General features: G+C 30.3%; 1 protein-coding gene across 1 annotated transcript in view; it reads left to right on the forward strand.

Annotated features, from left to right (window-relative positions):
- The window catches only part of LOC129752000 (potassium voltage-gated channel subfamily H member 7-like), a 141,208-nt gene that overhangs the window by 112,379 nt on the left and 1,595 nt on the right, over positions 1-27,234 (forward strand). The window contains exons 11-19 of the mRNA XM_055747791.1: positions 3,056-3,246; positions 3,612-3,754; positions 3,847-4,040; positions 8,927-9,018; positions 9,286-9,398; positions 9,734-9,808; positions 18,092-18,485; positions 18,554-18,964; positions 19,036-19,147. Of these exons, the coding sequence (XP_055603766.1) occupies positions 3,056-3,246; positions 3,612-3,754; positions 3,847-4,040; positions 8,927-9,018; positions 9,286-9,398; positions 9,734-9,808; positions 18,092-18,485; positions 18,554-18,964; positions 19,036-19,147 (1,725 nt within the window). The remainder of the gene's footprint in view (positions 1-3,055; positions 3,247-3,611; positions 3,755-3,846; positions 4,041-8,926; positions 9,019-9,285; positions 9,399-9,733; positions 9,809-18,091; positions 18,486-18,553; positions 18,965-19,035; positions 19,148-27,234) is intronic.

A 27,234-nucleotide genomic window follows, 5' to 3' on the forward strand; every position in this document is an offset into this window, starting at 1 on the left:
GGATCCCGAGAATCTCGGGAAAAGGATCGTCCGATTTCCGGCCCCTCGTTTTGCAACCTTCTCAAAACTGAATTTGAAAGCAAAGGAATACTGCTTTTTGGCGTCGCTTACATCCCAAATCTGGTATCGTTGTGCTGTTACAATTTTGTCGAAAATCTACCTAAATGAGGCGCATTTCAAAACCAAAATTCGAAATGAATATGTTATCTGCATATAAAAAATGAAAAGCAAATTTTGGCATAGTACCACCAAAATTTGGGACTTTGATACAAAATTTAGCTTTAAAGCCATGATATAAAAATTTGGAATAATTTCAACCTTGACGTCTTTTCGAGGTGATGGTTTGGTTATTCTTATTCTAAATTTTGTATTTTTTGTCCTCCAAAAATGTCGAGAGGCCCTACACGCTGCCGGTTTTAAGCAGGTGGCTTAAGCGCCACTCCCGTTTGAAAGATCACCTATCCTTCCTCGTTTTGCCCAGCTAATGAGAGTCGGTTACTAGTTTCTTTTGATTCCCTAATTTGGGAAAGAAGCGGAAGGGACTCTAAAACGGGATCCGTACTTCGACCCTTGAGGGCCGCCCCGAAGTCGAGACAAAACCCAGAAGAAATCCGTGGAAATGGAAGTTAGTCGTTCGTTACAAAGTAAGCTAGGGGTTCGAATCATCGGACAAGACCAAACCCGTTACCTGGACCAGAAAAGAGAGGATCGATTGGGTTCGCGGCCAAACTCCGCAGTTAAGTAACAAATCAATTTTTAAAGTATTCGTTTTTTGCTTACAATAACAAGTTCGATATATTGTCGTTTAATGTGTGTCGTGTTGGTTTTACATTATACTGTTAGGCATGACAAAATTTCCCTCTTTCAAAACTTCTAACTATGTAGCAGTGCATTTTGGTGGAGGCGCTTGGTTTCTAGCAAATTACTTAGCAATTTTGCTTCAAACAACTCTTTTGATATTTAATTACTTTCTCGATTTTTTCGCCTCGTATGTAAAAACGTGCAAACGAGAAAAACACGATTGTAGCTATATTTTCAATATTTCTCTAAAATTAAAAATACATCGATAGTGTTTTCAAAGTAAACAGTTCAAGTTTATCATTTTACAATTTTGTTTTGAAAAAAGAAAATTACATTACATAGAATTCTCTGACATTTGTGAGACATTTTTACGTAGAAACATCAACATACATGTGGTAGATAGAACCTGGAATTGGAAAATTATAGATAAAATTAGATAAAAATAAGATGCGTACCTTGCTTTCAACCAACCGAACATTCTTCAACAGCAAATGGATGTGTTTTGTTTTGATCAAAATATTCGCAGACGTCAAGACAGACAATTCTAGTAAAAAAAATTCTATTCTAGTACATCCTGATAAAACTGCTCGAATAAAGTGGGACTGAAACAAAGCGTAGTTTGCTTTTTAGTTTAGATCGTCTGTAGTGGTGTGTTAGGAAAATAAAACACGTATACCTTTTGCCGAAAATAAGAAACACGGATTTTTCAGTCTATCAACGAGTTTAGACGATGATGTACGCGTATAAGTTTCCGGAAAAAGATTTTGAATTTTAAATTATAATGGCTACGACAATACAGACAACCACCTTGATGAAAATTTCGTATGAGTACTAGTTTGTGTTTTTATTCGAAAGTTAACACTAAAAGAGAGTATTTCCAGCAAAAAAAATTGAAAATGACTCAAAAGTCACATGAGACAGTTTTGCTTGGAACGGCATTAAATGCCTTACAGATTATTAAAAATAATGAACGAATTCGCTGTTTATTTTCGGTTCAATTTAAATTTTATCACGTTAAATAAAACCGATTTTCCATCACAGAAAATTGAGCACCAAATCATGCAAGCCAATCGATCTCACTATTCCCCTATATGAAAATAAATGAAAACTTAATGATGACTTGTTTGACTGTTTAGGTTCCCCAAATCTTGTTGGAAAAAGTTCGGATATTGTCTTAATTTAGCCACTTTATTCGCAAAATCATCCAAAAAACTCAAATTGAGTAGTAATAATTTTTGCATCTATAAAGAAACAATTTTGTTCGTCAAGTTCAATAAACATGAACGGTTTTTTGGAAGCCTTAAATACGATACAAAATCTTTTAATATAATGATAAAAATAGTTTTTATATTGATTTTTTTGAGTAATTTTTGGTTTTGTCCAAATTTGCTGCAATACTTAACGTATGTTGCTCAGATTTTGAATTGAAATTTGTAAAAATAAAATTATTTTAACAAGATCAATAAACGAAATCGAAAAAGTCTGCAGTTTTCCCGGATTTATTCACTTAATTCGTCAAAATACAACTAAAAACAGCAAAGTTCGTGGTAAAAATGTTTCATATATGCGTCCAAATCGCAAGCTTTTGAGCATGATTTATAAAAATAATCATGGAAAGTTTTTTGGGAGCCTAAAAAAATTTTTCATCGTTTTTTTCTTGATTTTTGTTTATAAATTCCTAGGATTTGACCTGATTTGCTTGGATATTTTCCGGATCTTTGATCAAATTTTTTAAATCGTATACCCGGATTTCGCCAGATTATTATATAAAATTGCCCGGATTTGCCGGGCCGGATACGTGTGAAAAAGAATCCTGGCACCCTTATACTATACTACATAATCCAATATTTGAACATGGCTTACTAGAACACTAATAAAATTTTCAAAACCATTAGTTGTACATCTTATCTAATTTTTTTTTAAATATCAACTTTTAAACACAATTGTGATTTTCAAATGAATAAACCAACCCTTTAAACCTCTAAGTAAATGAAAATAAAAAAAAAAACTTTCACGAACCCAGTAGTGGTCCCATTAAGAGTACAAGCAACGTGTCGGCTGGTTGACGCCAATCTTCAATGGGGGCTGCCCTCCATTATGTACACGTCAGTGGCCAGCACCCGCGTCACGTATGAGCGAAAGTGGTCGTACATTTTCACGGCCACAGAAAGTTGTGTGCCACAATCTCACACGAAAGCCTATCGACCTTTCACCATTTGCTTCACTCACAACGGACGTTCTTTCTGCTTTCCAGATTCCAAACCCTCTAAGGCAACGGCTGGAGGAATACTTCCAGCACGCATGGAGCTACACCAACGGGATCGACATGAACTCGGTGCTGAAGGGGTTTCCCGAGTGCCTGCAGGCGGACATTTGCTTGCACCTGAACCGGAACCTGCTCAACAACTGTTCGGCCTTCATCGATGCCAGCCCCGGATGTCTGAGGTAGGTCCAAGCGAGTGGGTTGATGGCTTCTCGGTAGGTAATTGAAATTCACAATTCAAAACCCATTGCTTAGGAAATCGGACCACATGGTCTGGCAATAGTGGTGGCTCCAGAGAGTCCTTGTTATTTATCAGATTCTATAAGCAGCTCAAGTGCTGATAAAATAATTTCAAATGAAGCAGACAGAAGCACGATTGAAATGTGAAAAATCGTCTGTATTTTTCATTTTGCATTCGGAAGTAAACCAATCAATTATGCACTTTATGTTGAAAACTCTTGGGAAAAAATCATCCCAGGAATCTATCAAACAGATAACAACTTCCCACGCCCTTTTCTCCTATTTCTTTGCATTTTCACTCGTAAAGAGCTCTTTCGCTAAAGTTCAAAACGACTCACGCCCCTCCGGGAGATACGCTGGTCCACAAGGGGGACGTCCTGTCCCATCTCTACTTCATTGCGAGGGGCTCCATAGAGATACTGAAGGACGACGTAGTTATGGCGATATTAGGTGAGTTCTGATCAAATTAGTTTTCGAGTGGGTTGCAACTCAACTGGAAATAAATTCTCTTTCTCGTTTCTCGATCTCGTTCCTCAATCCAGGAAAAGATGACATATTCGGCGAGAATCCCTGCATCCACACGACGCTGGGGAAATCGAACAGTAATGTTAAAGCATTGACTTATTGTGATCTACATAAGATTCATAGAGATGACTTATTAGACGTGTTAGATTTATTTCCGGAATTTTATGATAGTTTTGTAAATAGTTTGGAAATTACGTATAATATGCGAGATGTGAGTCTACTTTTTTGATCTTTTTCCCCCTATTTATTAAGCAAACAAACGCAGTGCGCAAACAAAAACAACCGAAACCGGTTGTTTATTTGGCACTGTTACACTCTAGCTTTGGTGTGCGCTACATTAGTTAAGTTTTATTGTTCAATTCAATTCACAGTTTCAAATATTTTTTTCTAATAGTTTGTAACACTTTTTACTTATAAGAAAATAGATATAGTTTTTTTTAATATAGATTGGTTTTCCATAAGGATTTTGCTAATGTTGAATTTATAAAAATTTTTTTAATTAAAAAATCAAGTTTTCAATGTTTTCTTTAAACTAGAATAGAATCCACTATAATGAGGATTAGAAAATGTTGAGTGCAAAAAAAAACTCGAATACGAACTCAAACTATGGCTTCAATTGAGTTAAAATCTAAATTTAAAACAATTATTCATAATAAACATACGCAATTCAAACTTCAAACTTCAAATAATGACTTTAAACAAGAATTTCTATTCTTGATATAATTTTTCCATTTTTGTTAATTTTCACATCCACAGTTTTTGAATTCTTCTTTTGTTTATTGGTTTGAATTTTGAAATTTTTCTGATGATTTCCATTTTTACTGAAACTTTTATGACCATTTCTCCGTTTTTGATTTTTTTGACTTTTTGATATTTTTGACTTTTTTTAATTTTTCGATTTTTCGATATTGTTGTTTTTTCGTTCACACTTTTGAATGTTTTGACCTTTTTTTAGTTGTGTGACTATTTTGAATTTTTCGACTTCTTCAACTTTTTTGACTTTTATAATTGTTTCGATATTTTTTCTACTTTTCAGACTTCTTTGTCTTTTTGGTAATTTTTGGAATTTTACAAAAATTTTAATTTTTTAATTGTTCCAAATTTTAGTTTATTGTTTCATCTTTTTGACCTTATTGACCTTTTTCATTTTTTTAACTCTTTTATTTTTTTACTTTTCTCCCTTTTTATTACTTTTAAAAACATTTTTAGCAGTTATTTTGGATTTTTGTTTTTGACTTTTTATTTAATTAATTTTTGGCTTTTTCAAAAATTTTTGACATTTCTTTTTTTTATTTTGACTTTTTTGATTATTTTTATTTTTTTCTGACTTTTTTTACTTTTTTTGCATTTTTGACTTTTTTTGACCTACTTTAGTTTACTTTCTTTGACTTTTTAGACGTTTTTTAATTTTTTTTTATTTTTGAAATTTTTTGAATTTTTGTGGTTTTTATAAATTGGTTTCATTAATCGTTTTCAATTTTTTTAAATTTTTATTCTTTTTTGATTTTTTTTTTACTTTTTTGACGTTTATTAAATTATTTATTTTTTTCACTTTAATTTTAAACTTGTTGAAAGTTTTGACATTTTTGACAATTTTGACTTTTTTAATCTTATGACTATTTTTACTTATTTAGCCTTTCAGACTTCAAGTCTTCGACTTTTTCAACTTTAACTTTTTGGTTTTTTTTGGACTTTTTGACTCTTTTTGTCTTTTGCGAGGTTTTTTTTTAACTTTTTAATTTTTTCAAGTCTTCGACTTTTTCAACTTTAACTTTTTGGTTTTTTTTTTTTTACTTTTTGACTTTTTTTGTTTTTTTGCGAGGTTTTTTTTAACTTTTTAATTTTTTCAAGTCTTCGACTTTTTCAACTTTAACTTTTTGGTTTTGGATTTTCATGACTTTTCCAAAATTTTTGACTCTTTGATTATTTTGTTTTAACATTTATGACTACTTTTGTTTTTATTTATTTTTTGACTTATGATTTTTTGCATTTTTGACTTTTTGAATTCACTCTAATTTACTTTCTTTGGCTTTTTGGACCGTTTTTAAACTACTTTTAAAGAATTTTTGACTTTTTTGGGAATACTTATTGACATTTTTTATACAACGTTTTTGACTTTTCACATGGTTTTTTTTCTAATTTTTTAATTTATAAACTTTTTCCACTTTGTTAACCTTTTTTAATATTTAAGACTTTTTTTAAGTTTTTTATTTTTGAATTTTTTATATTTGATTGTATTGATTTTTTTTTACCTTTCAACATTTTCAAGTATTTTACCTTTTTAAATTTTTATCTGTTTTTGGCCTTTTTTAACTTTTTTGACCTATTTAAGTTTCTTTTTTTTTACTTTATTTTTTAACTGTGCTGACTTTTCAACTTTTTGGATTTTTAAATTTTTTTTTGAATTTTTTGACTTTTGCTTTTGACTTTTTTCAAGTTTTTACTTTTTTGACATTTTTCGACTTTTTGGACTTTTTGATTTTTTTAATTTTTTTAACGTTTTTTCACTTCTCTGATTTTATGGACTTTTTTGACTTTTTGAGTTTTTTCTAACTTTTTTGAGTTTTTTGTTTTTTTGTTTTTTGTTTTTTTGACATTTTTGACTTTTTTTAAATTTTTTACTTTTTTGACTTTTTTGACTCTCTGACATTTTTGACTTTTTTGTTTTTTTTTTTTTGACATTTTTTTCACTATTTTGTTTATTTTTGATTTTTTTGACTTTTTGGACTTTTTTTAACTTTATTGACGTTTTTAAATTTTTCAACTTTTTCTACATATTTTCCTTTTTTTGACATTTTTGATATTTTTTTACATTTTTGACATTTTTGACATTTTTGTCATTTTTGACATTTTTGACAATTTTGACATTTTTTTACTTTTTTGCCATTTTTGACTTTTTTGACTTTTTTGACTTTTTTGACTTTTTTTACTTTTTCGACTTTTTTGACTTTTTTGAATTTTTTTGACTTTTTTGACTTTTTGACATTTTTGACATTTTTGACATTTTTGACATTTTTGACATTTTTGACATTTTTGACATTTTTGTCATTTTTGACATTTTTTACATTTTTGACATTTTTGACATTTTTGACATTTTTGACATTTTTGACATTTTTGACATTTTTGACATTTTTGACATTTTTGACATTTTTGACATTTTTGACATTTTTGACATTTTTGACATTTTTGACATTTTTGACATTTTTGACATTTTTGACATTTTTGACATTTTTGACATTTTTGACATTTTTGACATTTTTGACATTTTTGACATTTTTGACATTTTTGACATTTTTGACATTTTTGACATTTTTGACATTTTTGACATTTTTGACATTTTTGATATTTTTGACATTTTTGACATTTTTGACATTTTTGACATTTTTGATATTTTTGACATTTTTGACATTTTTGACATTTTTTGTTATTTTTGACATTTTTGACATTTTTGACATTTTTGACATTTTTGACATTTTTGACATTTTTGACATTTTTGACATTTTTGACATTTTTGACATTTTTGACATTTTTGACATTTTTGACATTTTTGACATTTTTGACATTTTTGACATTTTTGACATTTTTGACATTTTTGACATTTTTGACATTTTTGACATTTTTGACATTTTTGACATTTTTGACATTTTTGACATTTTTGACATTTTTGACATTTTTGACATTTTTGACATTTTTGACATTTTTGACATTTTTGACTTTTATGACATTTTTGACATTTTTGACATTTTTGAAATTTTTGACATTTTTGACTTTTTTAACTTTTTTGACTTTTTTGACTTTTTTGACTTTTTTTACTTTTTTGACTTTTTTGACATTTTTGACATTTTTGACATTTTTGACATTTTTGACATTTTTGACTTTTTTAACTTTTTTGACTTTTTTGACTTTTTTGACTTTTTTGACTTTTTTGACTTTTTTGACTTTTTTGACTTTTTTGGCTTTTTTGACTTTTTTGTTTCTTTGACTATTTTGACTTTTTTGACTTTTTAATTTTTTTGATTTTTGGACATTTTTGACATTACTGACATTTTTGACTTTTTTTTCAGTTTTGAATTATTTTACTTTTTTTGACTCTTTTGACTTCTTCGACATGTTTTTCTTTTTTATTTTTTGTAATTTTTAGTTTTTTGATTTTTTTTTTTTTTTTACTTTTCTGACTTTTTTTAACTTTTTTACTTTCATATTTTTAATTACTAATTTTATTTTTCTCTGACATTTTATATTTTTATACATTTTCGACTTTCTACGAGTTTTCCCAATATTTTTTTTACTTTTTTGACCGGTATTGATTTTTTTTACTGTTTTGTGTTTTATGTATTTTTTCACTTCAACTGACAACTTCCAACTTATGACTTTCATCATTCGACTACTATTTTGACATAGATTAACATTCATCATTTTCCCACCTCGACCTTTTTATTTTCATTCTAATAAAAAGTGTTTTATTTATATTTTTCTTTGTTTTTAATTTCCAGATCAAAAATATATTGGTCGCTATAAGTTTTTTTTGACAATAAAAAAATTAAATTCAATTTAAATTTGAAATGGAAGGCACTCTGCAGCTTAGTTATCAGTAGAATTCAAGCCAGATCAGTTCGTTCATGTATTTTTATTGATAGACACAATCACTAGCTAATAGATGCGTGCCTTTGATAGTTTCCGATTGAAGTTCTCCGATTGAATTTATTTTAACTATATTTTTTTTTCTGAGCTTTAATTCAATAGTCACGTGCACTGCAAAAACCTAATAAAAGCACACGCAATAAAACACGGACATATGCACACATACGCGCGCATTCAAGCAAACGCAGGCACACACACAGAGCGAATTAAAGTAAAAAAAAAAACAAAAACAAAAAACGACTATACCTTTTCAAATGAATAGTGATGATTTTGCTATTTTCGTTCTTATCTCTGCATCGGCTTTTTTGCCGAAACTACTACTATTTGCGGTTTCGTCCCTCCCGTCGTCAACTTGTGTCACTTCCGGTGCGACTGCCGGTTCAACTTTATACCCTTCCGCTTTCACACATACCAAACTGACACACATACACGCACACACACCAACCACCAAAATAGGAGGAACAAGCGGGAATAGAGTTAAGGCATCGGCATATGCGACTCGGCTCACAGGACAGGGACAGCGATAGTCGGTCCTACGTTAGGAGATTGTGAGTATTGGCCGACCAAAGAAAAAAAAAACGACCGGAAGTTCCGGGGCACCACTGCTGAAATGTACCCCTCCAGGAAATATTCTATTAAATGAAACGTGCTAATTGATGTTGTTTGTTTTGCAAAGCACAGCTCGTAAATGGTGTGTTGTCTTTGTGGAAGAATTTTGCTCTGAGACCAGCAGCGGTGTGCCCGAACTTTCACTTCTCTCGAAAAGGAATTAATGTTAATTAAAAACTTTTCACTTTCCCCCTTCTTCTTTTCAGACACACGGTGCATCATCAGCGAACAGGCCAGACCAAATGTGATATTCCAAATGATAGAAGTTCGGGACAAATAAGCACTAACTTCGACGACGATCGAAAGTTTTCTATATCAGGTGAGTTAAATAATGGGCACTGATTAGTCAAGAACATTTTCACATTTCTGCTAGCAGAGAGAGCATTATTTTCGAACTTGATTCAAGTCTCGTTCACCGAACTCGAATATACCTTTTTTTTCAATTTCAATTCAACACCACCCGGATTCTCGGAGCTTGAGCGCTAAAGTAGACACTCTTTCTTATTTTTTCTTTACATTTTCTTCACTTTCTCGCCAACATCAAAATTGAAACACCATCCCCCTGAAACAAAAAAAAAATGACACAATCAATCGATCAAAACTACAACACAAAAATATTTTTCAAAAAAAATATTATAAAAAAACCAAAACAAGGAATGATGTCGCAAATCAAGCGAAGCATACCAGATCTTAGATCAAACAGACATCAACCATTGACCAGCACCTGTGGTAAGCCCAATTACGAGACACTGTGTGTGTGAAATCCACCCCAGATCATGATGCAACCCCACTTTGTGTTTTGAGTTTGAGAATTTCGAGCAAAAAGTGTTACGTTTATTTTCTTCCTTTGGTTGATTGTCGTGTTCTGCTGAATGCCGCTGCTTACGAATGTAAATGTTTACGCGCCCCGTCCGTTACAAGACCGCAATAAAGCTGGCGGGATCAATAAAAAAAGCTTTAAGCAGCACAAATCAACGTATGAATTCTGAATCTCGGTTGATCCCTCCAGCTTTGATCGTCATGGAAAAGCGAAATTTGCTCTTCAACAGTTTGTATTTCTAAGTGTTACTACGCTGAAGTTTGAAACTTTGTATTCACCTATATAAGTTTGTACATACCTACATTTCATTGCATTCATCAGCAAATTGCCATTTCATTAAGACAGCAAACATTTTCATCGACCATCTGTCATGTGAATGATAATAAAATCAACCCATCTTATAATTTTCGCATTGTTTTCGCAATGATTAACTACCTCATTTTGGGTAATACTTCTTGTTATGTTGTGTAGATTGCGGATAGAGATTTTTGATATAAATATTCTAAGTAGGGGAGAAGAGGAACAAAACTAATTTTGAATTATGGCTTCATCTGCGGAAATTATTATTAGCACGTTCATATACATCTTGAATAAAGTTCAACCTTAGTCCTTCGTAATTGGTTTAGATTCTGGCGACAAAGACTCAAGTGTAGTCATTTTTTGAGGAAAACGAATCTAGAGTTTTATAAGTAGATCTAAAGGGGAATTACCAGGCAAAGCAGTTTGAGGTAAATTTTTAAAAGTCGGGCTATCACCTCTCTGGTTTAGGATTGTTCGATCATCTGGAAAAGATCGATTCCCAAGATCGATTCAGCTGAATGATTTCATGATCGATCCACCTAAAAAATCGAAGCAAAAGGATCGATTTCTGAAAGATCGATCTTTTAAATTTGTGTGAGGGGCAGATCATGCTTCAGATCATGGTAAAAATGTGTTTATCTATTATGAGGTTGCTAGAATTTTACAGGCACGTAACCTGGCCGGGCGAATCCGGGCTTTTTTATCTTAAAACCTGGCAAAATCCGGACATTTGATTTAAAAAAAAACCAACTCAAAATCTGGTTAATATTCATTAAGTCAAAACCAAGAAATTGTTCATCTAAAATGATGAAGATAACAACTTGACATACTTTTTTTCATGGAAACACATCAACAAATTTAAATCGTTTTTAAGACTTTCAGAATACCGTTCGTGACTGTGTTGATAAAAATTGCTCAGAAAGTTTCATTTTTGACGAAAAAATCTACTATTGTAATAACCGAGCCCGGGCAACCGGGCCGGACTTGGCACTTCCCAATTTTTACATGAAATATTCCGGCTATCTGACAAGTTTAAGCTATCACGTAGAAGATTCAAGTTCAATTCTTTAAGTATCCAAATTTTTCAAGTATTATTTTCAGAGAAGAAGCAAAATAAAATATTAATTTGAAGAATGTAATAATTCAAATGTAAAATGAACACTTTATTTTTCTATAAATATTTTTTATTGTGGTCTGATTTAAAAGCTGTACAGCCTTCTACTAAGCTTCGACTATGAAACATTAAAGTTTATATAAGAACTTAAATCTTGAGTTGAGTAAAATGCTATGGATGTTTAATTCAAGACGGAGCAAGCTTTCGATAAGAATTCAGGTTTTCCTCAAGTGTATAGAAAACGCTAGAAAATCGAAATTTGAGTTAAAAAAAGATCGATCTTGCAAAGATCGATCCAAGATCGACCAATCCTACTCTGGTTGCAATCAGATCACTCAAGAAGTCTACCATTTATGACAACATTTTTGGAGCACATTTTTCACAGGAGTTTTTTTTTTTAATGGAATCAAATTGGTACTGGCAATAAACGACCTGTGGCATGAAACCCCCACAAATTGTGTATAGGGTCAAGAAACTGAACGGATAAAAGTTAAAATTCTTTGTCCGACGCTATCTTGAGATCCAATATGGCAGCTTCCGTTTAACTTCAAAATGCTGTAAATAATTCAGTCGCATGAACCTTCCACAATATGGGTATTGAGTGAAAGGGCTCCAAAAATAAATGAAAAATTACTGTCTGACTAAAGTTTAACAAAAATCTAAAAAATTCTGAAAGTAAGACAAAATACTGACAAAATTATTTCTTACACTTGACAATCAAATGGCAAAAATCTGAAAGAACTACGACAAAAATATGACAAACAAAAAAGTGACAAATGCCGAAATTTTGAATAAAATACGATACAAAATTATGCCTAAAATATGATAAATATTATAAAATTATAACAAAAATATGAAATAAATTTGACACAAATTTCATAAAAATGGCAATATATGAAAAATGTGGAAAAATATGACAAAATTTTGACAAATGTATGTATGTTTGTATGTATGTTTGACCCACCAGTGGCTGATAGGTCTTTCGACCCGAGTCGGTAAGGGAAGTCTCGATCGCACATTCAAATATTGTTCATGGTTAACTAATCAACATTAATTGCAGCGCAATCAAGGGGTCCGTAACCACTGGCTTGAGACGGGTACAACATTTTGACAAATGTTACAAAATTATGATCAAAATTTGACAGTAAAATGACAAAAACCTGACAAGACTCATATAAATATGTGTGATATAAATATGTGACATAAAATGTGACATAAATATGTGACATAATAACAAAAAAAATAACAATAAATCCGCAAAAATTTGACAAACTTATTATAAACTATGAAAAAATTGTTACAAAGGTGGTAAAAATATTGGAAAAATTTGACATTAAAATAAAAAAAGACAAATGTGTTAGAATTTTATAAAGTTCTGACAAAAATTTGACAAAATAATGACAAAAATTTGACAAATAATGACAAAATATGACAAAATAATGACAAGAATAATGACGAAAATCTGAAAAAATAAGTAAGCATGAGATGTAAATATAGTTGAATTCTATCAAAAATAGGTCAAGATCAAAAACAAAAAAATTACATATACGGCAGTAAAATTACAGAGGAAATTCCTCTGAGGTATAACAAAATATTTTCGAAAAATATGACAAATTTGATAAAAAAATATGAAGAAAAAATGACATAATTATAACAAAACTATGGGCTTGTGATATATGTAACACCACCAACCAATACCTAAAAAAAATAATAAAAAAGGGGATTTATTGCATAAATCATTTTGCGATTCAAAATAAATCAGTTAAAAAGTTCCAAATCAATGTTATTTGCGGTAAGTTGTAATAAATAATTCTCTATCTCAGAAACAACTTGACCAAATTCTACAAATTTAGTATCTTTGAGTTATCAAAAGTGTTGTGCTCAGTTCTGTAGACACAAGTTCATTTTTAAAATGTATCACATTTGAGTTATGCTTCAGTGAAGCGCACTCGTGTCAAGTGAAAAAAACGAGATATCTCATTTGATTCATCCGCAATGTGTTAAGAGAATTTATTAAACACACATAGATGATGATTGAATTTAACTTGATACTAAAGAAAATATGTATTCAATTTAATTTCAAGAGTGCCAGTCATTGTGCTTCATATTCAAATTCTTCCAGTTATCAATACAAAAGGCTACAAAATTTTCATTTTTATTATTAAGCCATAACCGATTCTCAAAAGATAAATTGAAACAATAAAAATAAGTCAAACGTTTATAAATTTTCAAGCATAATTAGAGCTTAAAATTTCAAGCTCTAAATATTTCGTCGCCGTTAATTGAAATATTGGGTCATTGAAAAGATAAAAGGTAGAAAATAAGTTTTTTCTTATCAACCCTCTACTGCGTAGTCTATTACCCGCAGAGAAAAAAAAATTGGTGGATTTTTCCAAATTAGACTCGAATCTTTTATCAAATTTTGCCAATCACCCTTCGTTTTGGTGATAGGAAGTTTATAAAATTGAAAATGACTATGTAAATAAAAAATGATTAAAAATGAATCAATTTTGAGTTTAATTAATGTTGATGATGACGATGCATGATCTCAGAAAGTTAAATTCTACAGTTTTTTTTTAAATTTGAAAAGAAAAATTTATCTGACATAACTGAAGAAAGTTAAAAAAAAAAAATTGAGTTCAAATAACAAATTTGGTGAAGCCTGCTAAACGATTTGATTTTTGTTTTTAAAAATATCTTAAATTCAATTTAGTTAACTAACGCCTCTAAAAAAATCCGTTCAAAAACTGGGAATTTGGAAAAGTAAACCAACCAATCAAATTTTTATTCTTTTTTCGCAGATGTCAAAATAACTTGGGGCTGGTCTTGGAGAAAGTTGCTAAAAACCTTTATTTTAAAATTCTTTTGTACTGTTTTAAAGTTTTGTAAGAAAAGTGAAGAATTTTCGTAAATAATTTTTATCTATTTTCAAAAGATTTAAAGATCAAAATCAATCAAAATAAGCTCTTAAATTCTTTGTATCTCAGAAAAATATGAATTTTTTGGTCTTATGTAAGTTATCAAAACCCTTTTGAATGTGGAGTAAGAACATGAAAAACAAAATAAAATTGGAACATGAATTGGATTCTTGAAGAATATTTCCTATAACGATGATATAGGAACGATTTGATAAAAACGATTTGTTTTATTTTAAAAATGATGAGTAATAAAGTAATGGATAAACTTGTTTAAATATTGTTTATAATAAAACCATTCCTTAAGACAAAGTAGGGTTTTTGTGTGTCAAGATTTGTGTTTGAATACAAAAAGTTTATACAATTTCAAATTGAAATTGGCAATTTAAATTAAGTTTCGTGAACGTCATACAGTGTCGTAGAATGAAATGTCTTGGGCCTAGAGTGACTCAAATCCAAGAGTAAACATCGAACACAGTTGTACCGGATAAGTTTTTCAGTAATTTTCCGTCAACTGGATCGTTGATAAAAGTCGTGACATAATATGAAGAGAAGATGTTAAAACGATTATAACCGAAACAAAAGAAAAAGAAAATTCTATGTTCAAATTTTGACAATCAAATGAAACAGAACTATGAGAAAAATACGACAAATGAAAAAATGAAAAAAAATGACAGAACTACACACTCATTTGGAGCAACTCCTTTTTAGTGTATGTACTTTTCGATATCGAAGGATATGACAAGATTAACTCGTTGTTCATGTAAATCCCTTTTACCCATTATTGGGTATATTTGCTTTCCTTTTGACGACGAGTCAAATTTACACATAATTTAAAACGCTTGCCGTCGGTGAAGATGTTTCTTGTGTGAGATGAAATGTTGCATGGAGGAATAAAATATTAGAAGTAAAGCGTAGTTCTTTTAGAAATGGGACACTTTCTTTTGTTGATAGCTCGTTTACTACTTATCGAAGATTCAAAATTTCAATTGCATTTTGCTGCCTGTGAAAAGTACTATCAGACCTATTTTTGTCAAAATTTTAAGTTTACGCGATTTTGAGATATGTACGATGTAAGAGAAAAAGAAAAAATAAATTAGCACAGTTTTCTTCAAAATCCGTCATTATCAAATTGATAGCTGACAAAACCGTTGATTATTCAAAAAATTACTGTGTGTTTGCAACACTGTCAAAAATGTCCACAAAGTTCAAATCAAGCATTGAAGTGAAGCACATGATCGGAAACTATGGTTAAGGGAAAACATGGAACTCAAAACTCATACCAGCATTTTCAATTTTGAATAAGCGAAAAACTAAGTGTAGATCGCTGAAAGGTCAAATTTTTTTTTTCTCCGGTAAGCTGAAAGTGTTGCCTAGTTATGGGTCATGAGCGTTTGAATCCTTTAACATGTCTGCTCGTGGCAAAATCCACTGTATATTGAAGAACGTATTTGCTTGTTGTTTTGTTATAAATGTATTGATTTGACAAGGTTCTGCTCCTGTGAAAAAAGAAATTCAAAACTCAAAATAAGATAAAAAGGAAAAATAGCACCGGAGATTGTGAAAAAACAATTCAAAATTATCTGAAGAGTGGAAAGTAATGCGTACTTCACTTTGAAATTTTTGGATTCAAAAAATTTCAAATTCATAAACATTTTTTTTGTTTTTGTTTGGTTTTGGCCCACAAAATACATGATGTAAGTAAATTATGGGCTGAAAAATTTCAATTTGACAGACATATTACTGAAAACTGTTCTTATTCCTGTCCTTAGTAACTGTTCTTCACCCCATTTTACGTTACATTTTGAAACTGTTTTCTTGGTGAAGAAAGGCAGGGCAGCAAAATTCCCCAAGCAAACATTTTTGTAGGTATATTTTGCAACAAACTTTGCTATACGTTTCATATATGTTATGAAATCATCGCATAAAACTCGAAAAAACATCATTTACCTACCAAAGTGGAGGCAATATAGATGCATATTTTTAATTTCTGGCCTAAGTGATAAGAATTATACAATTTAAGCGATATTCAACACCTTATTCGCACATCTCGAAAGTATGCAAGGGAGCATAAGTTTTTCTCTCAATGCATGCAAACCCTTGCCATATTTCCTGCTTCTCTCATTGGACAATTTTCCTAGATGAATCATCTTAGTTTTAGCAATCTGGTTCTACTGCTCATCGCAAAGAGAACAACAATGTTGTTTTCTCAATTGAATCCCACGTGGGAGAGCAAATTTGCAAACATGGCGGAATTTTTATCATATCCGAATTTATACCGACCTTAAGTAACTATTTATACGATCGTTTTCTTATTTAGTAGTAATTGCGATCCGCATTAACATTGTTAGCAACTTGAGTTATCATTTCTTATGCGATTTTATATTTGCTGGGCCGTAATTTGCAAAAAAAAAACAAAAAAAAATCATTTCAAATATATTTAGCGATCAATGTCAACAAAAATGTGCGACAAGCGCTGAAAAATGTGTTTTCTGTAACTAGTTGCACAAACAACGATTGAGGAGTGTATGGGGTGTATGGACTTTGAAAATTCATATGTTTCCACATAAATATTGATAGAAATATGTATCTGGTGTCATCGGACACAGATTTTCTATTAAGACAGTTTTAAATAGATATGTACCAAATAGTGGTATTCGGCGCCGAATACCGAATATTGACCAATTCAACTATTCGGCCAAACGAATATTCGGTGGAATTTTCAGTTGGGTTTTTAATAAAAATACTAAAGCGATTATTTCAATGTCCTTCTATTTCTTCCATCTTAATGCCCCTCATGTTTATGAGTTGATTTTTTCAACCAGATGTTATAATTAGATGATCTTCTTCGATGAGGGGTCTCTCTGATTTAAAAAATGTCACCAATAACCAGGGCCGAACTAAGCCATCGGGAATCACGGAGCAATTTTCTTCGGGAGGCCCCTATGATTCGATTTGTTTTTCAAATGCTATCGCAGAGAATAAGAAAAACATTTTCTCGTGCAAACATTTTGGAAGAGTTTAGAAATTTTTTATACTGAACTTCAGTAACTGAAGAAACAACACCAAAATAGACTGAATTGAATATGGAAAAATACAATTTAAATACGTAGAAATTTTCATGATATGAGAATCACTTTTTGATATTATTTTTATGATTAAAATAATTTGAGAATGATCATTGCCAAATTTTGCCAAATATTCGGCCTAACGGTTTTTGGGCTGTATTCGGTTTATCTCTAGTTTTAAACATCGGTTGATTAGAAACAAAATACTTCAGAACTTCTAAGAAGCAAAATTGAATATACATTTTAAATTGACAGCATGAAATGTCAAAGCAGAATGTAAAACTTTTTGAATAATTTCAAGTCAATTGATGATAATTTCAGGAGAAAAAAAAAGTTAAAAGAGAATTGAATATCTCCTAGATTGGTAAAACCATAACTAATGTACGATTAGTAACATATTATATATGTACAATCAAGTATGTTTAAAATTACCATCGATATAATTTAAAACGTCATATTGCTTTGGAAGCTGAAATTATTAAAATTGATTTGAAGGAAATATTCCGCTCCTAAATTTGAGCTCACTCAAACGGTAGGAACTCAACCTTGACCTTTTCCTGCTTTGAAATTCATAAATATGCAACCCTGATGCTATTTTATTTCAGAAATCATTTTTTTTTTTTCATTTTTCACTACCATTGCATCACGCTGTAAATCACATATGTGTGCGCACTTGATTGATTTAAAGGAAACACTCACTAAATGTTTATCAGATGTATATATGGCCATAACTGTACGCTTTAAGAAATCATCAACACATTTCGATCACTCATTGAACCGTTTCACCTTTCCCAGCTTCTCCAAACGAAAGTCCCAAGAGTTCGCACAAGCACAGTCCACCCAGTGATCTGCAATCGCCGAAGGACACGGTGACGCTGAGTGCCATCAGCCAGCGAGGATGTGCCTGTGGTCCCAAGGATCAGGGAGGAGGTGGTGGTGGTGGTGGACCAGGAGGTGGAAGCATGGGTGCAGGGGGAATTGGATCCGGCATTCGACCTGTCAGCATATCCGGTCCGGTAGATTTGAGTATCAAAAGTCCCGAGGAGGACGCCTATCAACATATGGCTCCACATATGGCGACGAGCAGTGGAATCCGAGGGGAAGGTGTGGGTGGAAGCAGCGGGATGGGCAGCGGAAGTGGGAAGGATGGTTGCAGCGAGCACACGTATCAACGTAGGGATAATGTAGGGTAAGTCCTCCTAAAGTTATCTGTAAATCTTAAACAAGAAGATTCTAATTGAAAATTTCTTTTCCCAGATCCGTAACGAATCAATTATCCGATCTAACGATAAGACTAGACAACCTGGAGGGCAGCCTGAAGAAGGACATCCGAACCATCCTGGACATCCTGCACCAGCAGCAGCAGATGCAGTTGCAGTTCCACCAGCAGCAGTTGCAGCATCAGCACCAGATGCAGCAGCAAGCCGGCAAGACGGCCCTGTCCTCGTATCAACCGTCCGAGAGTGATTTCTCCTTCGACATGTGCCCGATGATGGGTCCGGGTGATGCGGTCATCAGCAGCGGGGGTGTGGTGGGCATGATGGTTCCGGCCGGAGGGATAGGTCCCGGGGGCAGCGGAATGGCCAAGCTAGCTCAAGCCCAGCAGCGGACCAACGTGCAGCGGTCCGTCTCGCAGCCGGAGTGCGCCAACGAGAAAAGCCTTTTCAAGTAAGTGAGAAAGACTTTTACAAAACGACTGTAAAACTTTGAAAACTTATCTCAATTTATTTTTATTTTAGGTGCTCAAAGTTTTCCTCTTTTAATCAAGCAATGGACGATGCGCCGGAAGGTCACAATTGGAACATTTTCGCGCCAATTGCCAAGCTCGAATCATTGGATGAAATTGATCAGGTGAATATTCTAGTAACTACTTCAAAAATCGATATGTTAAATACATGGACAAAATTGACAAAACTGAAAAAATTGACAAAATTGACAAAATCGAAAAAAATTGACAAAATATACAAAATTTACTAAATTGACAAAATTGCCAAAATAAACAATATTGACAAAATTGACAAAATTGACAAAATTGACAAAATTGACAAAATTGACAAAATTGACAAAATTGACAAAATTGACAAAATTGACAAAATTGACAAAATTGACAAAATTGACAAAATTGACAAAATTGACAAAATTGACAAAATTGACAAAATTGACAAAATTGACAAAATTGACAAAATTGACAAAATTGACATAACTGATAAAATTGACAAAATTGACAAAATTGACAAAATTGACAAAATTGACAAAATTGACAAAATTGACAAAATTGACAAAATTGACAAAATTGACAAAATTGACAAAATTGACAAAATTGACAAAATTGACAAAATTGACAAAATTGACAAAATTGACAAAATTGACAAAATTGACAAAATTGACAAAATTGACAAAATTGACAAAATTGACAAAATTGACAAAATTGACAAAATTGACAAAATTGACAAAATTGACAAAATTGACAAAATTGACAAAATTGACAAAATTGACAAAATTGACAAAATTGACAAAATTGACAAAATTGACAAAATTGACAAAATTGACAAAATTGACAAAAATGACAAAAATGACAAAATGACAAAATGACAAAATTGACAAAATTGACAAAATTGACAAAATTGACAAAATTGACAAAATTGACAAAATTGACAAAATTGACAAAATTGACAAAATTGACAAAATTGACAAAATTGACAAAATTGACAAAATTGACAAAATTGACAAAATTGACAAAATTGACAAAATTGACAAAATTGACAAAATTGACAAAATTGACAAAATTGACAAAATTGACAAAATTGACAAAATTGACAAAATTGACAAAATTGACAAAATTGACAAAATTGACAAAATTGACAAAATTGACAAAATTGACAAAATTGACAAAATTGACAAAATTGACAAAATTGACATAACTGATAAAATTGACAAAATTGACAAAATTGACAAAATTGACAAAATTGACAAAATTGACAAAATTGACAAAATTGACAAAATTGACAAAATTGACAAAATTGACAAAATTGACAAAATTGACAAAATTGACAAAATTGACAAAATTGACAAAATTGACAAAATTGACAAAATTGACAAAATTGACAAAATTGACAAAATTGACAAAATTGACAAAATTGACAAAATTGACAAAATTGACAAAATTGACAAAATTGACAAAATTGACAAAATTGACAAAATTGACAAAATTGACAAAATTGACAAAATTGACAAAATTGACAAAATTGACAAAATTGACAAAAATGACAAAAATGACAAAATGACAAAATTGACAAAATTGACAAAATTTGACAAAATTGACAAAATTGACAAAATTGACAAAATTGACAAAATTGACAAAATTGACAAAATTGACAAAATTGACAAAATTGACAAAATTGACAAAATTGACAAAATTGACAAAATTGACAAAATTGACAAAATTGACAAAATTGACAAAATTGACAAAATTGACAAAATTGACAAAATTGACAAAATTGACAAAATTGACAAAATTGACAAAATTGACAAAATTGACAAAATTGACAAAATTGACAAAATTGACAAAATTGACAAAATTGACAAAATTGACAAAATTGACAAAATTGACAAAATTGACAAAATTGACAAAATTGACAAAATTGACAAAAATGACAAAAAATGACAAAAATGATAAAGATGATAAAATGACAAAAATGACAAAAATGACAAAAATGACAAAAATGACAAAAATGACAAAAATGACAAAAATGACAAAAATGACAAAAATGACAAAAATGACAAAAATGACAAAAATGACAAAAATGACAAAAATGACAAAAATGACAAAAATGACAAAAATGACAAAAATGACAAAAATGACAAAAATGACAAAAATGACAAAAATGACAAAAATGACAAAAATGACAAAAATGACAAAAATGACAAAAATGACAAAAATGACAAAAATGACAAAAATGACAAAAATGACAAAAATGACAAAAATGACAAAAATGACAAAAATGACAAAAATGACAAAAATGACAAAAATGACAAAAATGACAAAAATGACAAAAATGACAAAAATGACAAAAATGACAAAAATGACAAAAATGACAAAAATGACAAAAATGACAAAAATGACAAAAATGACAAAAATGGCAAAAATAGAAAAAAATAAAAAATTACAAAAATTACAAAACCTACAAAAAATATTAAAATAACAAAAATTACAAAAAATTACAAAAATTACAAAAGTTACACAAAATACAAAAATAACAAAAATTACAAAATTTAAAAAAAATAAACAAAATTAAAAAAATTAGAAAAAATACAAAAATTACAAAAATGACAAAATTGACAAAATTGACAAAATTGACAAAATTGACAAAATTGACAAAATTGACAAAATTGACAAAATTGACAAAATTGACAAAATTGACAAAATTGACAAAATTGACAAAATTGACAAAATTGACAAAATTGACAAAATTGACAAAATTGACAAAATTGACAAAATTGACAAAATTGACAAAATTGACAAAATTGACAAAATTGACAAAATTGACAAAATTGACAAAATTGACAAAATTGACAAAATTGACAAAATTGACAAAATTGACAAAATTGACAAAATTGACAAAATTGACAAAATTGACAAAATTGACAAAATTGACAAAATTGACAAAATTGACAAAATTGACAAAATTGACAAAATTGACTAAATTGACAAAATTGACAAAATTGACAAAATTGACAAAATTGACAAAATTGACAAAATTGACAAAATTGACAAAATTGACAAAATTGACAAAATTGACAAAATTGACAAAATTGACAAAATTGACAAAATTGACAAAATTGACAAAATTGACAAAATTGACAAAATTGACAAAATTGACAAAATTGACAAAATTGACAAAATTGACAAAATTGACAAAATTGACAAAATTGACAAAATTGACAAAATTGACAAAATTGACAAAATTGACAAAATTGACAAAATTGACAAAATTGACAAAATTGACAAAATTGACAAAATTGACAAAATTGACAAAATTGACAAAATTGACAAAATTGACAAAATTGACAAAATTGACAAAATTGACAAAATTGACAAAATTGACAAAATTGACAAAATTGACAAAATTGACAAAATTGACAAAATTGACAAAATTGACAAAATTGACAAAATTGACAAAATTGACAAAATTGACAAAATTGATAAAATTGACAAAATTGACAAAATTGACAAAATTGACAAAATTGACAAAATTGACAAAATTGACAAAATTGACAAAAATGACAAAATTGATAAAATTGACAAAAATGACAAAAATGACAAATATGTCAAAAATGACAAAAATGACAAAAATGACAAAAATGACAAAAATGACATAAATGACAAAAATGACAAAAATGACAAAAATGAAAAAAAGGACAAAAATGACAAAAATGACAAAAATGACAAAAATGACAAAAATGACAAAAATGACAAAAATGACAAAAATGACAAAAATGACAAAAATGACAAAAATGACAAAAATGACAAAAATGACAAAAATGACAAAAATGGCAAAAATAGAAAAAAATAAAAAAATTACAAAAATTACAAAACCTACAAAAAATATTAAAATAACAAAAATTACAAAAAATTACAAAAATTACAAAAGTTACACAAAATACAAAAATAACAAAAATTACAAAATTTAAAAAAAATAAACAAAATTAAAAAAATTAGAAAAAATACAAAAATTACAAAAATGACAAAATTGACAAAATTGACAAAATTGACAAAATTGACAAAATTGACAAAATTGACAAAATTGACAAAATTGACAAAATTGACAAAATTGACAAAATTGACAAAATTGACAAAATTGACAAAATTGACAAAATTGACAAAATTGACAAAATTGACAAAATTGACAAAATTGACAAAAATGACAAAAATGACAAAATTGACAAAATTGACAAAAATTGACAAAATTGACAAAATTGACAAAATTGACAAAATTGACAAAATTGACAAAATTGACAAAATTGACAAAATTGACAAAATTGACAAAATTGACAAAATTGACAAAATTGACAAAATTGACAAAATTGACAAAATTGACAAAATTGACAAAATTGACAAAATTGACAAAATTGACAAAATTGACAAAATTGACAAAATTGACAAAATTGACAAAATTGACAAAATTGACAAAATTGACAAAATTGACAAAATTGACAAAATTGACAAAATTGACAAAATTGACAAAATTGACAAAAATGACAAAAAATGACAAAAATGATAAAGATGATAAAAATGACAAAAATGACAAAAATGACAAAAATGACAAAAATGACAAAAATGACAAAAATGACAAAAATGACAAAAATGACAAAAATGACAAAAATGACAAAAATGGCAAAAATAGAAAAAAATAAAAAAATTACAAAAATTACAAAACCTACAAAAAATATTAAAATAACAAAAATTACAAAAAATTACAAAAATTACAAAAGTTACACAAAATACAAAAATAACAAAAATTACAAAATTTAAAAAAAATAAACAAAATTAAAAAAATTAGAAAAAATACAAAAATTACAAAAATGACAAAATTGACAAAATTGACAAAATTGACAAAATTGACAAAATTGACAAAATTGACAAAATTGACAAAATTGACAAAATTGACAAAATTGACAAAATTGACAAAATTGACAAAATTGACAAAATTGACAAAATTGACAAAATTGACAAAATTGACAAAATTGACAAAATTGACAAAATTGACAAAATTGACAAAATTGACAAAATTGACAAAATTGACAAAATTGACAAAATTGACAAAATTGACAAAATTGACAAAATTGACAAAATTGACAAAATTGACAAAAATGACAAAATTGACAAAATTGACAAAAATGACAAAAATGACAAATATGTCAAAAATGACAAAAATGACAAAAATGACAAAAATGACAAAAATGACATAAATGACAAAAATGACAAAAATGAAAAAAAGGACAAAAATGACAAAAATGACAAAAATGACAAAAATGACAAAAATGACAAAAATGACAAAAATGACAAAAATGACAAAAATGACAAAAATGACAAAAATGACAAAAATGACAAAAATGACAAAAATGACAAAAATGACAAAAATGACAAAAATGACAAAAATGACAAAAATGACAAAAATGACAAAAATGACAAAAATGACAAAAATGACAAAAATGACAAAAATGACAAAAATGACAAAAATGACAAAAATGACAAAAATGACAAAAATGACAAAAATGACAAAATTGACAAAAATGACAAAAATGACAAAAATGACAAAAATGACAAAAATGACAAAAATGACAAAAATGACAAAAATGACAAAAATGACAAAAATGACAAAAATGACAAAAATGACAAAAATGACAAAAATGACAAAAATGACAAAAATGACAAAAATGACAAAAATGACAAAAATGACAAAAATGACAAAAATGACAAAATTGACAAAAATGACCAAAAATGACAAAAAATTCAAAATTAATGAAGTGCAAATCTAAAATATTTATAAAGTTGACAAAATTGAGAAATAGACATAATTTTATTGCTTTTGCCATTTTCAGCAATTTTGTAACGCTCATCATTCATGTAAAAAGAATTAATTTTGAGATTTTGTTGAATTTTGTGAATTTTTACAAATAATTCGATTTTAACAGTTTCGTCTGTTTTTTTAAAAGATTTTTCCATTTTGTCATTTTTGTTTTGTTTTTTTTTACATTTTTGTAAAATTTAACATTTTTGTCAATTTGATTGAAATTGCCGTTTTTGGCAAAATGACCAAATTTTGAATATTTAAATTTTCAAAAATGTCAAAATGTATTATACAGTGTCGGACAATAGAATAGGACCACAGCTCAATCCAAAACAGAAAGTGACAAAACTTTGAGAAAAAAAAATCCATTTAAGTGCATCAAACCATTTACAAATTGTTAATTCCATTCTTCGAAGAAATTAAAATCATCCGTAGTTAAAACAATTGTCCTTTATTTTAAAATGCGTTTTAAGCACACTTCCCATGTAACATTAAAATTTTTATAGCAGGCTACTAGACATACTTTTGGTTTTATAAGGGGCTTTAGGAGTCTTATTAAACTTTCGGTGTTACTTGGGTTTATGACTAAAATAACGCGACATAAAATAGAACCGCTTTAGAATTCATGGTAAAAAAAAATAAAAAAAAAGGAAATTCATACCGTGATCGATCTGCAGGGTTAGTACTTGGTGGTATAACCCTTATTACGCATCACTTCTCGCACCCGGTTCGGCATCGACTCCATCAGCTTTTGGCACGTTCTCACCGGGATAGCGTACCACACCGCCTGGATTCTCTCCCACAGCTGCTGCTTGTTTTTTGATTTTTCGGTGTACACCTTACGTTTTACTATTTCCCGTAGGTTTTCTATGGGATTGAGATCAGGGGACTATGCTGGCCACTCCATAACGTCTACCTTATAATCCTAAAAACCACGTTTTAACCGTTTAAGCTGTATGTTTGGGGTCGTTGTCCTGCTGGAATTGCCACTTTAGGGGCATCTCCCACTCGGCGTGTGGCAGCATTACTTCCCGAAGTATCTGGGCGTAGAGATGCTGGTCCATAATCCGGTCGATCCAGTACAAGGGACCCACCCCGTACCAAGAAAAGCACCCCCACACCATGATGCTACCTCCTCCATGTTTGAATGTTTTATTTGTATACTAGGGCATATGCGCACAGCCGAGTGGGCGATGGACCCAACTCTTTCCGTCCAAGCCGATGGGGTTCACTTTGGTCTCATCCGACCACAGCACATTTCTCCATTGTTTCTCCTTTTCCGGACCGACCCAATCGAAGTGGTCCTTCGCATACTTCAGCCGCGCCTTCAAGTGCTTCGGCGTCAGTATCGGCACCTTCCGGGGACTTTTTCCTCCTAGTCCCTTCTCCGTCAACCGTCGCTGAACCGTCCGGGAACTCACAGATAAGTTCAGCTCGTCTCTGATCTGCTTGGACGCTTTGAAAGGGTCCTTTTGCGAGGCCCGCTTGATTGCCGAATCGTCCTTCGGCGTCGTTTTGCGGGGGCGGCCGGTCAGTTCCCGTTTGCCGGTGCTGTGAAGCGCGTTGAAAACGAAAGTTTTCGACCCTCCTAAGAAGTCGGTAATCTCACGTTGGCTTTTGCCAGCCTTGTACAGATTCCGGATGATCGTTCGCTGGACCTCCATGCAGTGCTGTGCCCAACCCATCGCTTTTTCGCTGAAACCAGAGTAGGAGGAAGGAAGTCTTTATTTTTTGTTTGTTTTCATGATTTACATGATTAATTTTATGGGAAATACTTACCAGGACACGAAAATGGACAAACAACACCGAAAACAACACCTTTTCTTCAAATTTAGAGCGCTGAAAATGCCGGAACAGCCGAACCGATGAGCTAGTCTTATTTTATGACGCGACTTTTTTCACCCTCTGACAGCTTTCTGGTCGAGTAGAACAAACGGTTGCTTTGATTGCAACAAACGTGCAACAAGCAGGCATACTACAATAAGTGCTTGCCACTAGGTGTCGCATATTATTATATTTGAATTGGCAGTTGAAGATGATTTGAATATTTTGCATTAGAGCGGTCCTATTCTATTGTCCGACACTGTATGTATGGTTTTTTCTTCCGATTATTGTGCCCTTCATTGTACAATTCCAATAAGTGTGTGTAAGTTTGTTTCAATAGAACGACATCTAAAAATATTGTTTTTAACGAAAAAAAAAAAAATGTTAACTTTTAAGGAGGGTTGAGGTCCAACCTCACTTCACTAATATTGGATAAATCTGAACAAAAACTGGATGTTTTTTCTTCACAATGAACAGACACAATTGTTTAAATTGGGAGTCAAATTCAATTTAAACTCAATTTTTTTTTAACCTTTTCACTTT

Source organism: Uranotaenia lowii, chromosome 3 (genome assembly GCF_029784155.1).
Source record: "Uranotaenia lowii strain MFRU-FL chromosome 3, ASM2978415v1, whole genome shotgun sequence".
NCBI classification, from domain to species: Eukaryota; Metazoa; Arthropoda; class Insecta; order Diptera; family Culicidae; genus Uranotaenia; species Uranotaenia lowii.